The 15,468-nt window shown below is 46.0% G+C and overlaps 1 protein-coding gene across 1 annotated transcript in view; it reads right to left on the bottom strand.

Annotated features, from left to right (window-relative positions):
- The window catches only part of MPP2 (MAGUK p55 scaffold protein 2), a 34,756-nt gene extending 22,543 nt beyond the window's left edge, over positions 1 to 12,213 (bottom strand). Inside the window, exons 1-3 of the mRNA XM_035135600.2 lie at positions 12,095 to 12,213; positions 2,583 to 2,735; positions 99 to 248 (exon numbers count right to left, since the gene is read on the bottom strand). Coding sequence (XP_034991491.2) covers positions 99 to 248; positions 2,583 to 2,735; positions 12,095 to 12,211 — 420 coding nt within the window. The 5' untranslated portion in view covers positions 12,212 to 12,213. The remainder of the gene's footprint in view (positions 1 to 98; positions 249 to 2,582; positions 2,736 to 12,094) is intronic.
- Between the last annotated feature and the right edge of the window lie 3,255 nt (positions 12,214 to 15,468).

Here is a 15,468-nt window from a genome sequence, read left to right as displayed (position 1 = left end):
TTAGTTAGTTAGTTAGTTAGTTACAGGTCTGCTTAGTACACTGGCCTTTAAACTAAAATATGGCGAGGCCAATGACAGTGAGAAAAGACTTTACTCACCAGGTGCTCCCCAGCAGTCTTACGAATCCCCACCATGCGCACGGCATCTGGTGGCACCGGCTGGTTGTTGAACATGGGGTCCAGGACTGGGCTGGGTGGTGGAGTCTCGTAGCTCTTGGAGGCAACGGAATCGTGGGTTTCCAAGAGGGACTGAGAAAGGGGCGTGGCAGGGGTGGGAAAGAGGAGACAACAGAAAGACTCGCTCAGCTGAGACCAGAGACAGATTAAGTAAAACACAGAGGAGGGGAACGGGCCTTGTTACGGGGGATCATGAGGATCAAGTCTTTCGCACGAGGTCCTGGATCTCCAGGCCTTTCTCTCTAAATAGCGCACTCAGATACCCCAGAAAGCACACTGATGGCTTTCCTAGAGGCATCCATTCATATAGGAATGTTCTTGATCAGAATAGGATCTCTTGCACGGTGATTTCCGAAATCGCTAGATTCAGCCCAGCAAGAACATACGCAAATGCGCAGAGCCCTGGGGAACGATTAGGCCATATATCAATGGTTAGATATATAGTACAGCAGGTGTAGAGGTGCCTATCAAGCTGAGACTAGGGAGTGGAACAGGCTTCAAATCCCCACTTAGCCATGAAGGTCACTGAGTAACTGTGGGTCATTCATTCTCTCGGAGCCCACAGGATTATTGCAGAGATAATACCATGTGTATCACCTTGAACTCTTTAGAGGGAGGTGGGATCACAACATCTGAATGACATTGAGAGGGGGGAGGAATCTAAAGAGCAAGTTGTATTACAACTTGGCTTCTGATACCTGACTATTAAATATAATAATAATAATAATAATAATAATAATAATAATAATAATAATAATAATTTATTAGTTATACCCCGCTCATCTTGCTGGATTTGGGCGGCTCCCAACAGAATGTTAAAAACACGATAAAACATCAAACATTGAAAACTTCTAAACAGGACTGCCGTCAGATGTCTTCTAAAAGTCAGATAGTTGTTTATTTCCTTGACATCTGATGGGAGGGCATTCCACAGGGAGGGAGCCACTACCGAGAAGGCCCTCTGCCTGGTTCCCTGTAACCTCACTTCTTGCAGTGAGGGAACCGCCAGAAGGCCCTTGGAGCTGGACCTCTGTGTCCGGGCTGAACAATGGGGGTAGAGATGCTCCTTCAGGTATACTGGGCCAAGACTGTTTAAATATTGTCTTAAGCTTTTAACTGGGGAGGGCAATAAATAAAGCTTTCACTGTTAATAAGCTTCTACTTCAGTTTCCTGTGAAAATTGAAGGCAGCCCTGTTTAGGGAAGTTCTTAATGTTTCATGTTTTATCGTGTTTTTAATATTCTGCTGGGAGCTGTCCAGAGTGGCTGGGGAAACCCAGCCAGATGGGTGGGTAAAAATATATTATTATTATTATTATTATTATTATTATTATTATTATTATTCATAAACCTACCAGTTAAAACAAGACAGGCAAATCCTTGCAAGCATTTAAACCCCTCCCTCATGCCACCTTAGACATAGACACAGAGAGGCAACATTAGCACAGAGAATCTATAATTCGCGTACAGTGGTACCTCACAAGACGAATGCCCTGCAAGACGAATTTTTCACAAGACAAATGCGTCTTGCGATCTGATGGTGACTCGCAAGACAAATTCGTTTTGCGAAAAATCCGTCTTGCGAATCACGGTTTCCCATAGGAATGCATTGAAATTTAATAAATGTGTTCCTATGGGCAAAAAAGAGAAATTTCAATGCATTCCTATGGGAAACCGCGATTCGCAAGACGAATTTTTCGCAAAATGAATTGACTTGAGGAACGAAATAAATTCGTCTTGCGAGGCACCACTGTATATACATCAGCAGTCTGAAGTTACACGATCCAGCAAATTTGCTGATGCTAAGCAGGTATTCATCTGCTCAGTTCCTAAGTGGGGAAACACCTGGGAAGTCCTGGTGTGTCACCACTCAACCCACACAGAAGAAAGACCGGGTGCAAATGCAATAAGGATACTAGCAAATAAATCAACAGCATTAAGCCTCAGGTGTCTCTGCAAAAAAGGAGGACATAAAGCATGTCTTCCTTATACACATGGAAAAATAAAATACATCTCGCTGTTGCACGTTGTTGACCAAAGGCCTGTCAGCCTGGCATGAAGCAGAAAGCTTTATCCATCGCCAAGTCGGAACCCTTCCCCCAACTCCCGCTGCCAAATAGGGCAAATCCACAGATCCTTTATTAATATACTGTCCCTGTGGATTTTCGTGCGAAAGGGCACTTCTCCCTACACTTTTCTCTCTGTGTGTGTCACACACAGACAAAGCTGATATACGATGGGATTCCTGCTAACACCTCCTGATGAGAAATGAGCCCTTAGTGAACTGTCTGTCCTCCTTCCAGGGCCACTTCCAACGAGCCCCAGGCTCCGCGGTCCATGTGGCCTCAACAATCCCAGTGACACTTTCTTCTCTCTCCCCAGATCTTGAGATACAGCTACCTCCTACCTGGAAGTGAGGCTCCTGGAGGATGCGAGCCAGCTCGGCGGCCGTGCTGTCTTGCTGAGCAATGCGAGTGATGTCTTTGAGTATCTCCTGGACCAGCTCCAGATTGTTGTCCCTCACGGCTTCCAGCTTCGTCTCCTCCAGTCGCTCGTGAGCCTGCACGGTGGGCGGGTGGCAAAAGGGTGAAGGAGGGGGGGATTAGAGAGGCACATGTAAACAAACCAACCCTTTGTCCTTCCGACAGTGGTAAGTGTGGACACGCTAGAGACCTATGGGGTTATATTTATGTGGGTGGCTGAAAAACCCACGGCCCTATCTCCCCCCCAAGTTAAACCAAAAGCGTGTGTGTGTGTGTGTGGTTTATAGAGCTCTCCAAATTTTAAACATGTAGCCTCATATTTAAACTCATCAGCACTTTCCAGAGCCAAAAGGGTAAGCTTGGGGGGAAAAGAGAGGGTGTGTTGTGAGCTGTGTAAAGCAAAGGGGATTGGAAGTATTAACTCACACATGCCGCTCTCACACAAACACACAGCCCACTTGCTCACAGCAGCAGCAGCAACGCCAGAAAGATCAGAGCCTCTCCTAGCCTTTGACGGGAGTTTGCTGTAAGAGGGGATGAATCGCTGGCTCTGGAGGAGCCTCGGGAAAAGGCTGTCCAAAGGGAGGCAGACACAAAAGAGAAGGAACTAAAAATAATTAGGCTCTCAAGCAGAAGCTTAGCGTTGCCTGCCTGGAGTCAGTAGGAGAGGTGAAAGGAGAGCTTGATATGAGCCAGTTCTGGAATCCAGGGCTAGCACTGGAAAATAGCGAGGTGGGGTGTTTCTGGGTAGCTTTGGCTGAAAAACGGGACAAAAACATCCTGATTCTAGCTCTCTCGAGAGAGAGAGCAACTTTCCTAGACCCAGGGCCGCCTTAGGCATATCTGGCGCCCTAGCGCCGTGGTGCAAAGATCCCTCTGGCGCCCCCCCCGCCCCGTTTCCCAGCGCGACTGTCCAGCCTTGCCGTAGGGCCGGCCCTGCCTAGACCCCACTATTTGACAGGGGCTAGGCAAGAAGGGAGAATGCATTTTGGCCCCCAATCCAGGAAACATTAACATACCAGTTTCGGAGACACAGGAGATGTACAGTTTTCTTACAATATCTGACGATAGCCCTGTTTAGGGAAGTTTTTAATGTTTGATGTTTTATTGCATTATTATTGTTGTTATTATTATTGTTGTTATTATTGCTCTGTTGGGAGTCACCAAGAGTTCCCCCAGCCAGATGGGCAGGGTATAAATAATAAAATTTATTTATTTATTGTTACTACTACTACTACTACTACTACTACTACGGTACTACGAGGGGGAAAGTGGGTGTGGAAGGCAGGGAAGTTGCCAGATACAGTGATTGGTATCAGAAATACAGCATGAGGGAAGGTCCGCTTAACCCTTACCCTTCCTGCCATTTCCCTGCTCAAAATCACTCCCCAAGCTCTTTTTTCACCCTGCGGCTGGAAGATATGTGGTCCCTGTATCTTTTTACCCCTCAAGGAGAAAAGCGGTTTGGGGTAGGGATGTGCCAGGAGAGGAGAGAGAGAAATTTGATTCAGTTCACATCTAAATGCAGATCTACCTAATGTGCAGTTTCCTGAAAGTGAGGGACAAGGGATACAGGGAAGTCCCTCCCAGTATGTAAACTGAAACGCACCCATGCACTTCTCTGAATTTTGCCGTTCTCCAGCCGAGTAATGAGTAATGTGTGCAAAAATGCATATAACTGAGGTAAAGTGTGCGTAGAAATGCATATGAACTGTGAAAGCATACAAACAAAGACAAATGTATTTTACAGAAATGGGTATATCACATTAATCATGTGTATCTTAAATGCTGGTGGATTTTAATGAGGACATTTTAAAAAATCAAACTGAAGTGGAAATGCGAAGGACTGAAATTAAGATTTGAAAAGCAAGAAATCAAGAGAATTGAAAGATTGGTTTATCTCTAGCTGAGGAAGGATGATATTTGAACTGGGCATGGGGGGAAATGGCAGGAAGGTAAGGGGTTAAGTAGCTACCCCATGCAATCCCCGATCCCCTTCAATCAAAAGCCTCCATCAAGAGACTATGTGTTACAGCTGGCTTGGTTAGAAATGAATTCAGCATTTCAGACAGAGAGATGCTGCCCATTTCATTTTCAATTACTATTTCAATTGTTGTTACTTAATTATAAATTAAATTTCATTATTATCTGAACTTGGCTGAAATAAAATATATCTGTTTCAAATCCTGCTTATGTATTCCCCATTTCAAAAGCAACACGGCTCTAAAAACTAAAAATTCTAAAGCCGGAAACAGGTTTGCTCTGAACCGCCCTGTGATCTTTGGATTAATGATCTAGGCGGCAACCATTTTGCACAGGGGTCTGTTCCCGGCCCCCCACACCTGTCGGCAGAGCGTGCTTAATTCTGCCTCCGTTCTTCCCTCTTCCGGGTCCAAAAGGGCCCACAGGTTGGCGATCACATGTCATTTGGACACACCTAAAATGGTCATCGCTAATAACAATAATAGAGATCAGTTCGCATTTCTTAGTGCAGAAAGCATTGATCTGATGTGTAGAGATCTTTCCTATTCTACAAGGCGAGTCCGTTAAAAGAGGCCCCGTGGATACAGTGTACACATGTTCCACGGAGCCTCTTTTAAAAGACTCACCCTGTAATTTGGTCCAGTATACCTGAAGGAGCGTCCCCACCCCCATCATTCTGCCTGGACACTGAGGTCCAGTACTGAGGGCCTTCTGGCGGTTCCCTCATTGCAAGAAGCCAAGTTGCAGGGAACCAGGCAGAGAGGGCCTTCTTGGTAGTGGCACCTGCCCTGTGGAACACCCTCCCATCAGATGTCAAAATGAAAAACAGCTACCAGATTTTTAGAAGACATCTGAAGGCAGCCCTGTTTAGGGAGGCTTTTAATGTTTAATTTATTATTTTATTTTATTTTTCTGTTGGAAGCCGCCCAGAGTGGCTGGGGAAACCCAGCCAGATGGGCAGGGTATAAATAATAAATTATTATTAATTATTATTATTAATTATTATTATTATTATTATTATTATTATTATTTCATTCAAGAGGGTTCTGGAAGCTTCTCTGTGTGAAAAAAACAAGCAGAAGGTTCATGAGATTTGGGTTATTCCTTCAGAGAAGCTGAGTACAGCTGGCTTAAACAGATTCTGTTATCTCTTTCTGCCAAGGTCATTATGACTATAATAATAGGCTAGAAGGAGCCTGGGTTTCACCCTTTCTTTCTTTCTTTCTTTCTTTCTTTCTTTCTTTCTTTCTTTCTTTCTTTCTTTCTTTCTTTTGTCTCTCTTCCTTCTGGTGTGGTGTTCTGTACATAGTATGCTTAGTGTTAAGGTTTGGAGTGACTTATTATAAGTTACAGTGGTACCTCGAGTTACAAACGCCTCAGGTTACAAACACTTCAGGTTACAAACTCCGCTAACCTGGAAGAGTTACCTCGAGTTGAGAACTTTGCCCCGGGATGAGAACGGAAATCATGTGCCGGCAGCGCAGCAGCAGCAGCAAGAGGCCCCATTAGCGAAAGCACACCTTTAGTTAAGAACAGTTTCAGGTTAAGAACGGACCTCCAGAACGACTTAAGTTCGTAACTAGAGGTACCACTGTATTGTAAGTTTAAGTTAAGTCTTCCGCAACCGGATTTCTTATGGACGGTGCCAATCCTGAATGTATTGGATTTGTGACTATCATAGCTGCCAAGTCTCCTGTATTCCCCGGGAAACCCCCGTTTTTCCAGCTGTTCCCAGCTGAAAAAATGGATTTTTTGTTTTCCCCCGGTTTATTCTGGCGCGACGGCCATTTTGGAACTGGGCGGAGCATGCTCAGAAGCGACTTTTGATGCAGCTCTGCCCAGTTCCAAAATGGCTGCAGTGTGACTTCTGGCACGGCGGCCATTTTGGAACTGGGCAAAGCAGCATCAAAAGTCGCTTCTGAGCATACTCTGCCCAGTTCCAAAATGGCGGCAGCGCTACTTCTGGTCTGCTACTTCCGGTCTGGTCCCTTATTTCTCAGACAGGAACTTGGCAGGTATGGTGACCATTATGCTCATTTGCCTTCAGTAGAAGGTAAAGCTCTGCTGGATGGAATATTAATTGCCTCTGGTAATTTTTGGGGGAATCCTGCATTGTGTTTAAGTTGTTACTCTGCTAACGATATGTTGGAGTTCTGCTCTGGATCAATACCGTGTTTCTCCAAAAATAAGACACCGTCTTATATTTATTTTCCCTCAAAAAAAACCATGGTGGCTTATTTTCAGGGGATGTCTTTTTTTATTAAGTATGGTACAGTTTAACCTACAAGGTTAACCTACAAGGTTAAACTGCCTATCACTATGGCTTATTTTCGGAGAAACACGGTATTGATTAAAATTCCATGACAATAACCACTGCACACACTTGAGAGCAGGCGCTCTCTGGGTTGTTTGCTTATATTATCTTTCATTTTAATGGCTAATTTTCCCTAGTGGCTGCGGTGGAGAGAATGAGGGACAATTAGCAGCCAGAAGAAAGATAAGCAGAGGTAAACAACGGAAAGATGGCCAGGGATTCCTGTATCTGAGAGTGCATGTGTACCCGCAACTGTGAGCATTTTCCCCCACCCCCATCTTCCTCTGCCTGTCGCTGGGGGAACTTTTAGAATCCTCCGGCTTACACATGGCTTCCTGGGGCATGACATTAATCTCAGGGCTGCAGATTCAAGCCCCACATTGGGCAAATGATTCCTGCGTTGCAGGGGGTTGGACGAAAGCCGGGGGTGGTCAACTTTCAAAATTAAAATCTGGCAGTGATATACCCCCGTTTTAGGAGTTTAGGCCAAAGTTGTTGACCTTTTTGGGGGGAGGGGGGTTTCGTGACTTTCTTGCAGCTCTTCTGAGGGAGGGGGAAAGCCCCCCTTTTGGGGGAGGGACAGAAGCAGCCACTAGCCGGAGGAGGAGGAGGAGGAGGAGGAGTTTGGATTTGATATCCCGCTTTATCACTACCCGAAGGAGTCTCAAAGCGGCTAACAATCTCCTTTCCCCTCCTCCCCCACAACAGACACCCTGTGAGGTGAGTGGGGCTGAGAGACTTCAAAGAAGTGTGACTAGCCCAAGGTCACCCAGCAGCTGCATGTGGAGGAGCGGAGACGCGAACCCGGTTCCCCAGATTACGAGTCTAGCGCTCTTAACCACTACACCACACTGGCTCTCTGGCCAGATAACAGCCTCCGTTTCTAAGCTCCAGCTTCCCTTCTGCAACAATAGAGGCCGGCACAAGGAGAGGGGCCGGGGCCGGAAGGGGGCCAGCGATCGACCGCGATCTACAAAAACCTCACATGTATCGACCAGTAGATCACGATTGATGTGTTGGACATCCCTGGACTAGAGGATCCTTGTGGTACCCTTCCAACTCTACAATTATATGATTCTATATGAAGGTAAAAAGGTAAAGGACCCCTGGACGGATAAGTCCAGTCAAAGGCGACTCTGGGGTTGTGGCGCTCATCTCGCTTTCAGGCCAAGGAAGCCAGCATTTGTCCACAGACAGCTTTCCGGGTCATGTGGCCAACATGACTAAACTGCTTCCGGTGCAACAGAACGGAAACCAGAGCGCACGGAAACACTGTTTACCTTCCCGTCGCAATGGTGCCTATTTATCTACTTGCACTGGTGTGCTTTCAAACTGCTAGGTTGGCAAGAGCTGGGACAGAGCAATGGGAGTTTACCCCATTGCAGGGATTTGAACCACCGACCTTCCAATTGGCAAGCCCAAGAGGCTCAGTGCTTTAGACCACAGCCCCACCCGTTCCCATTATGGATATATAAGCCCTTGCCAGTTCATCAAGCAATTTCCATGGTATCCCATATTCTAACAGGGAACTCCTTCTTCAAGTGTGCATTCTTGTGCAGCTAAAACAGTGCCATCCAAGCACAAGAGGGACAGATCAATGGGTGTGGGGGGACTTCCAAGATTTGCAGAAGTACCCAAAACAGCCCAATGAGGAGGAATAAGCATGCTCAGTAGGTGCAGAATCATCCCCTCCAAATTCAAACTAGTGAATGCTTGTGTCAAATAAAGTTAAAGGGACCCCTGACTATTAGGTCCAGTCGTGACCGACTCTGGGGTTGCGGCGCTTATCTCGCTTTATTGGCCGAGGGAGCCGGCATACAGCTTCCGGGTCATGTGGCCAGCATGACAAAGCCGCTTCTGGCAAACCAGAGCAGCACACGGAAACGCCGTTTACCTTCCCGCTGTAGCGGTACCTATTTATCTACTTGCACTTTGACGTGCTTTCGAACTGCTAGGTTGGCAGGAGCTGGGACCGACAACGGGAGCTCACCCCGTCACAGGGATTCGAACCGCCGACCTTCTGATCAGCAAGCCCTAGGCTCAGTGGTTTAACCCACAGCGCCACCCGCATAAAATACTCTGCCGCTATTCTCTAAGTGGATGAATATTTGACCGCTGCTTTTGACATCCAGCTACACTGCATTTCGTTGTTTGATGCCTGACAGGTTTTGACAATAATTTATTGGTTGATACTAGCAATTGTGCAGGCAGGACAGATAGCAAATACACAAATTGTATTACTGAACTTCAAACCAAAAACCACACTCGGATTATGGCTAATTATGTCTACTAATAAGATGGTTATTATCTTCTTTCGGAGAAGCCCCACTGAAGGGCGATCCATAAATATTTTAAATAAGAAAATGTAAATAAAAACATTTTATAATAGAAAAATAAAAACCCACTTTTCATCCCAGAGTAGTTAAGAAAAAAACATGGGAATCAGCATTGTTTATTTAAACTGGCACACCAGGCAAAGAGCTGGAATAAATATTCAAGAAAGCAAATTTCTTGAAATGTGGGCTTTATTTATACATTTTTGGAATAACAGAATTGGGGGATAGTATCCCACCCTATGCTAAACAAGAGTTGAAAGCTCATTCTAAAACTGGCAGTAAACATGTTTGGGCTCTATTCAATTACTGTATTTTTCCATGTATAAGAGTACATTTCCCCCCAAATTTTTTAAGTTTAAAATTGGAGGTCGTCTTATACACGAAATGTTGCAATTAATTATTTCTTAATTTTGGGCTCAAAAAATAGGGGTCCGTCTTATACATGGGGGTGTCTTATGCACAGAAAAATACGGTAAGTCCTACACAGAGTAGACAAATTAAAATGTTAGTCATGCCCATTAGCTATAATGGATCTACTCTTGAGCAAGACTAGCATTGGCTCTCCCCCCCCCAGTTTATCCTAACTGTGTTACACCTTGTTTGTAACATTTTTTCTTACAAAAACACTTAAATGAAAAACCTATTTATAACCGGGCCTTTCTGCCTCAGCTTGAGGCAGCTTGCAGCAAAATCAATAAGTTTGATCAATAAACAACAACAAAAACAAAGAATATGAACAAGCAGAGGAGAGAAAATAATACACAAAGCTACTTAGCAGCGGGGAATCAGGCAAAAGTCTCCAGGTGATATGCAATGGCTTTTAAAACAAACAAAAATGCCGGCCCAAATGATGGAGAGCATGCAATGGTAGTTAGTACTTGACAGTGTTAGACAGCTGGACAACTTAAGAGCATAGCTGCCAAGTCTCCCGTATTCCCCGGGAAACCCCCGTTTTTCCTGCTGTCCCCAGCCGAAAAAACGGATTTTTTTTGTTTTTTCCCGGTTTATTCTGGCGCGGTGGCCATTTTGGAACTGGGCGGAGCATGCTCAGAAGCGACTTTTGATGCTGCTCTGCCCAGTTCCAAAATGGCTGCAGCGCGACTTCTGTTGCGACGGCCATTTTGGAACAGGGCAGAGCAGCATCAAAAGTCGCTTCTGAGCATGCTCTGCCCAGTTCCAAAATGGCAGCAGCGCTACTTCCGGTCTGCTTCTTCCGGTCCAGTCCCTTATTTCTCAGGCCGGAACTTGGCAGGTATGCTTAAGAGATTTGTTATTTGAAAAACTACCCAGAGAGACACTCGCGGTGATAGGGCTAGGTACCTTCTTTGATGCTGGACATTGTTTGGAGAAAGTGAGGCATTGGGAGAGGGTGGCTAATGATAATCTGCAGAGAGCTAGGGATCTGCACAGAGCAGCCAGACGGGCAAACCACACAGGTTAGCTATCTATAAATCGGGTGGTTGTGGGCAGAGTTTTAGAGAGAAGCTCGTGCATGGACTGACGGCCATGGGGCCGTGCAAACTGAGAATACCTGGTGGAGTCACTTCACCACTTCTTGAAGGCTTCCAAGTTGCAGGTTGAAGTGCTTGCTTGGTATGTATATATCATTTCCCCCTCAAAAATTATACCTTTACATTGGCACCACATATGATAAAATGTTCCTTCTACTTCCTTACATTTCCAGCATTTCTTATCTTCTGATCTATACATTTGCGATAACTTGACTGGTGTTAAGTACCACCTATACATCATTTTCTTTTATCAGTGTAAAGGTAAAGGGACCCCTGACCATTAGGCCCAGTCACGGACAACTCTGGGATTGCAGCACTCATCTCGCTTTACTGGCCGAGGGAGCCGGCGTACAGCTTCCGGGTCATGTGGGCCAGCATGACTAAGCCGCTTCTGGCAAACCAGAGCAGCGCATGGAAACGCCGTTTACCTTCCCGCTGTAGCGGTACCTATTTATCTACTTGCACTTTGACGTGCTTTCGAACTGCTAGGTTGGCAGGAGCAGGGACCGAGCAACGGGAGCTCACCCCGTTGCGGGGATTCGAACTGCCAACCTTCTGATCATCAAGCTCTAGACTCTGTGGTTTAACCCACAGCGCCACCCGCATCAGTGTACAGGCCATAAATTTCAGGTGGTTTCTCCATAATTTTTCCCAATCTGACATTTGGATATTACGTCCCACATCTTTAGCCCACTTTATCGTTACCCATTTGACCTCTTCATCTTGAGTTTCCCATTCCAACGACAAATTGTACATTCCCGATAGCACTTTAATATCACATTCTATTATTTCCCTTTGGAATTTTGAGATTTCGTGAGCAAATCCCTTTTTTCTTATCCTTTTTAAATCATTCATTTATCTGGACGTGTCATAACCTGTTTAGAATAGAATCTTTAATCTTCTCGCCCACTTGTGTTTTGTATTACTTCTGAATCTCATTTTAAAAGAACCGCCTTGCACTTGGCAAGACACCATCATCCATTCTGTCACACCACATGGGACCCATTCAGCAAAAAAACATGGAAGAAGTCGTGTGTGTGTGTGTGTGTGTGTGTGTGTACGCATTTGTATTATGTGTGTGCAGTGTGAAGGCCTGATCGTGTATAGCAATACCTTCCAGGTAAAGGGGAAATAAAGCGAGCAGGGAACAGGTTGCCAGCTAATCTATTTGGCAAATGCATTAAAGGCAAGATTAAGGAGAAGTAAGCGATGCAGCGGAAGTGGGTGGAACTGAAGACGCAGGAACTGTTGCAGCAAACTGCCCCTCTCCCAACTACCCCATGTAACTGTACCTTAGCCAATGATCTTACTATTGGACTCTCCATGAGGCCACGGAGAAAGATGAGATCCAGGTCTCCGGCTCCCATGGAGTTGGGGAGGTCACTGAGGTTGTCCAAGACCTGCTGCATTGCTGTGTAGAGAAACAACAGGGATGTTATTTAATTTGTTTATTGCGGTGGGGACAGAAATCATAACAAAACAGGTGCGATCAGGGCTAGCCCAAGGCATTCTGGCAGCTGTGGAAAGCCACAAAATGTAACCTACCTCCCCACCATAGCCTCCAACATTTCTCCGATGAAAATAGGGACGTCCTATCACTACACGGGTGGCGCTGTGGGTTAAACCACAGAGCCTAGGGCTTGCTGATCAGAAGGTTGGCAGTTCGAATCCCCACGACGGGGTGAGCTCCCATTGCTCGGTCCTTGCTTCTGCCAACCTAGCAGTTCGAAAGCACGTCAAAGTGCAAGTAGATAAATAGGTACCGCTCCAGCGGGAAGGTAAACGGCGTTTCTGTGCGCTGCTCTGGTTCGCCAAAAGCGGCTTAGTCATAATAATAATAATAATAATCATAATTATTATTATCAAGGCAGCCCTGTTTAGGGAAGCTTTTAATGTTTGATGGATTTCTGTATTTTAGAATTTGTTTTTTTGGAAGCCGCCCAGAGTGGCTGGGGGAACCCGGCCAGATGGGCGGGGTATAAATAATAAATTATTATTATTATTATTATTATTATTAATAATAATAATAATAATAATAATAATTTATTATTTATACCTCGCCCATCTGGCTGGGCTTCCCCAGCCACTCTGGGCGGCTTCCAACAGAAAAATAAAACACAGTAGCCTATTAAACATTAAAAGCCTCCCTGAACAGGGCTGCCTTCAGATGTCTTCTAAAAGTCTGGTAGTTGTTTTCCTCTTTGACATCTAGCCACATGACCTGGAAGCTGTACGCCGGCTCCCTCGGCCAATAGAGCGAGATGAGCGCCGCAACCCCGGAGTCGGTCACGACTGGACCTAATGGTCAGGGGTACCTTTACCTTTACCTTATCCCATAATAATAATAACTTTACTATTCCCGACCTGCCCATCTGACTTGGTTGCCCCAGCCACTCTGGGCCACTTCTGGCATATATACAAACATAATAAAACATTAAACATTTTTTTAAAAAAACTTCCCTATACAGGGCTGCCTTCACATGTCTTCTAATGGTTGTCTAGTTACTTATCTCCTTGGCTCGGAGGTTGCATAACTCCATCCCTTCCAACATTTCTCTGAAGAAAATAGGGATGCCCTAAGGAAAAGCGGGACATTCTGGGATCACATCAGAAACCAGGGAGGCTTTTGTAAATCTGGGGCTGTCCCTGGAAAATAGGGTCCGTTTTAAGCTGCTCCGGGGGCCTTTTGATCTTAGAAAAATGCCCTAAATAAATCAAGAATCTTGCTTCATCGGAATACAAGTGGGAAGGGGGAAAAGCCATTTCCCTTCACAAAATTCAATCAAAGGGGGAGGTATTTGGCATAGCCTAGCCAGTAGTGCGCCCTACATTTCCAGGCCCACTAGCTAATTGAGGAGAATGACTGACGCTTTTGTTGATCAATTTACTGACTGGATCACCAATCCTACTTCATTTGCTGTGTTCGGTGGGGGGGGGGGGAGAGAGAATTTCCCCACATATCTGCATTCCCCGAGAGGGAAGAAAAAACCAGACTGTGCCTTTGTCCACATGCGCACGCAGAGCGCAAACAAACAAGTAACATTCGTGGGACTTGGCAGACAGCCACAGACATCTGCTTCACCCCCAGATGATAAATTCATTAATACAGGATATAACTGGGACTCCTCTCTTGCCTGTCAGTCAAAATAGCAGGCAGAGAGGCCTCTATAGATGCTGCAGGATGACCGACCGCTCTGGGGCGAACGTTTGAGAGGCTGTTGAAAAAACTGTGTCAGAAATAGCCACGTGCAAAAGTCAGGCATTACCGTAACTGCTGAGAATTGTGAGGCTCTCCCAGAGATGGCTGGCCGTTCTTCTCATGTATCCCCCCCCCCACCCGCTATAGTGGCTAATTGTCCCTGTGAGTTATGAGGGCACAGGGCAGAGACAGCAGATGGAGAGGGAGAAGCAAGCCAGCAGTTCCCTCTCCCCATGGTTTTGCCTCGGCTGCATTCTCTGCCAGCCATTGGCGGGAGTTTCGGGATTCTCAACCCTGATCAGGCAGCTTAGGTCGTACAACAGTGGTAACTTCGGGTTCTCAAACGGAATCCGTTCGGCTTACGAAACATTTGGAAACCGAGGCGCAGCTTCCCACTGGCTGCAAGAGCTTCTTACACTCAGTGGAAGCCGCGTCGCATGTTCGGGTTCCGAAAAACGTTTTAAAACGGAAGCATTTACTTCCGGGTTTTCGGCGTTCGGGAGCCAAAACAAAAAAATTCCTTCAGTAGCACCTTAAAGACCAACTAAGTTTTTATTTCGGTATGAGCTTTCGTGTGCAGGCACACTTCTTCAGATACACTTGAAACAGAAGTCAGTCCCTTATGTATATACAGAGGGTGGGGGGCGGGGGGGATGGGGGATGGGCTGATGGGAGTGGTAAACCTGTAGATGGCTGTTAACGACTGCTGATGACTGCAATTGGTCCTGCGGGGGAAAAGGAAGGGCTGAGGCGCTAAAGAAAGCTTGACCTTGCATAATGAGATAAGAATCCAATGTCCTTATTCATCCCAGGGGGCTCCATGGTTTTAAGCTTGGTAATGACTTCCAAGGTTTCACTGTACTCCAGACTGCAGGGTTCCATGAGGCATCTTTTAAAACACTGCTCCCTCGATTAAAAACAAAAAAAAATTCCTGAAAATAAAAACTATCACACCAGGGAGAAAGGTTACAAAACAGCACAATCTTTCCGCAATGGGACATTGCTGCCATATTCTGCTGCACCTGTAGCAGACCAGGCCTCAGAGGCTGCCTTGCATGCTCAGGTTTGGGGTCTGGGTCTGGGTTGCCACCTCTTCCCCTTTGTTGGCAGGATACCTGGGTCCATATTTTCCAGGGACAGTCCCAGATTTATAGAAGTCGCCCCAGTTTCTGATCTGATCCAGGAATGTCCTGCTTTTCCTTAGGACGCCTCTGTTTTCATCGGAGAAATGTTGGAGGGGTCATCTCTATTTTAATCAGAGAAATGTTGGAGGGTTTGGAATAGGACGTCCCTATTTTCATCAGAGAAATGTTGGAAGCTATGTGTCAGGGGGACTCCCTACAGGGAGCCCCCCCCATCATCCTGACCAGCACTTCGCCCAGCGAGAGCGGCAGCAGCGGGTCAGGCGGGGGGAATGAGGAGGGGAGCGGAATGGAGGAGGGACGGCTCAGCGATGTATCAGAGCCC

Source organism: Zootoca vivipara, chromosome 12 (assembly GCF_965207765.1).
Source record: "Zootoca vivipara chromosome 12, rZooViv2.hap1.1, whole genome shotgun sequence".
NCBI classification, from domain to species: domain Eukaryota; kingdom Metazoa; phylum Chordata; class Lepidosauria; order Squamata; family Lacertidae; genus Zootoca; species Zootoca vivipara.
The sequence above is the reverse complement of the archived record's forward strand: the minus strand, read 5'-3'. Positions and strand labels throughout refer to the sequence as shown.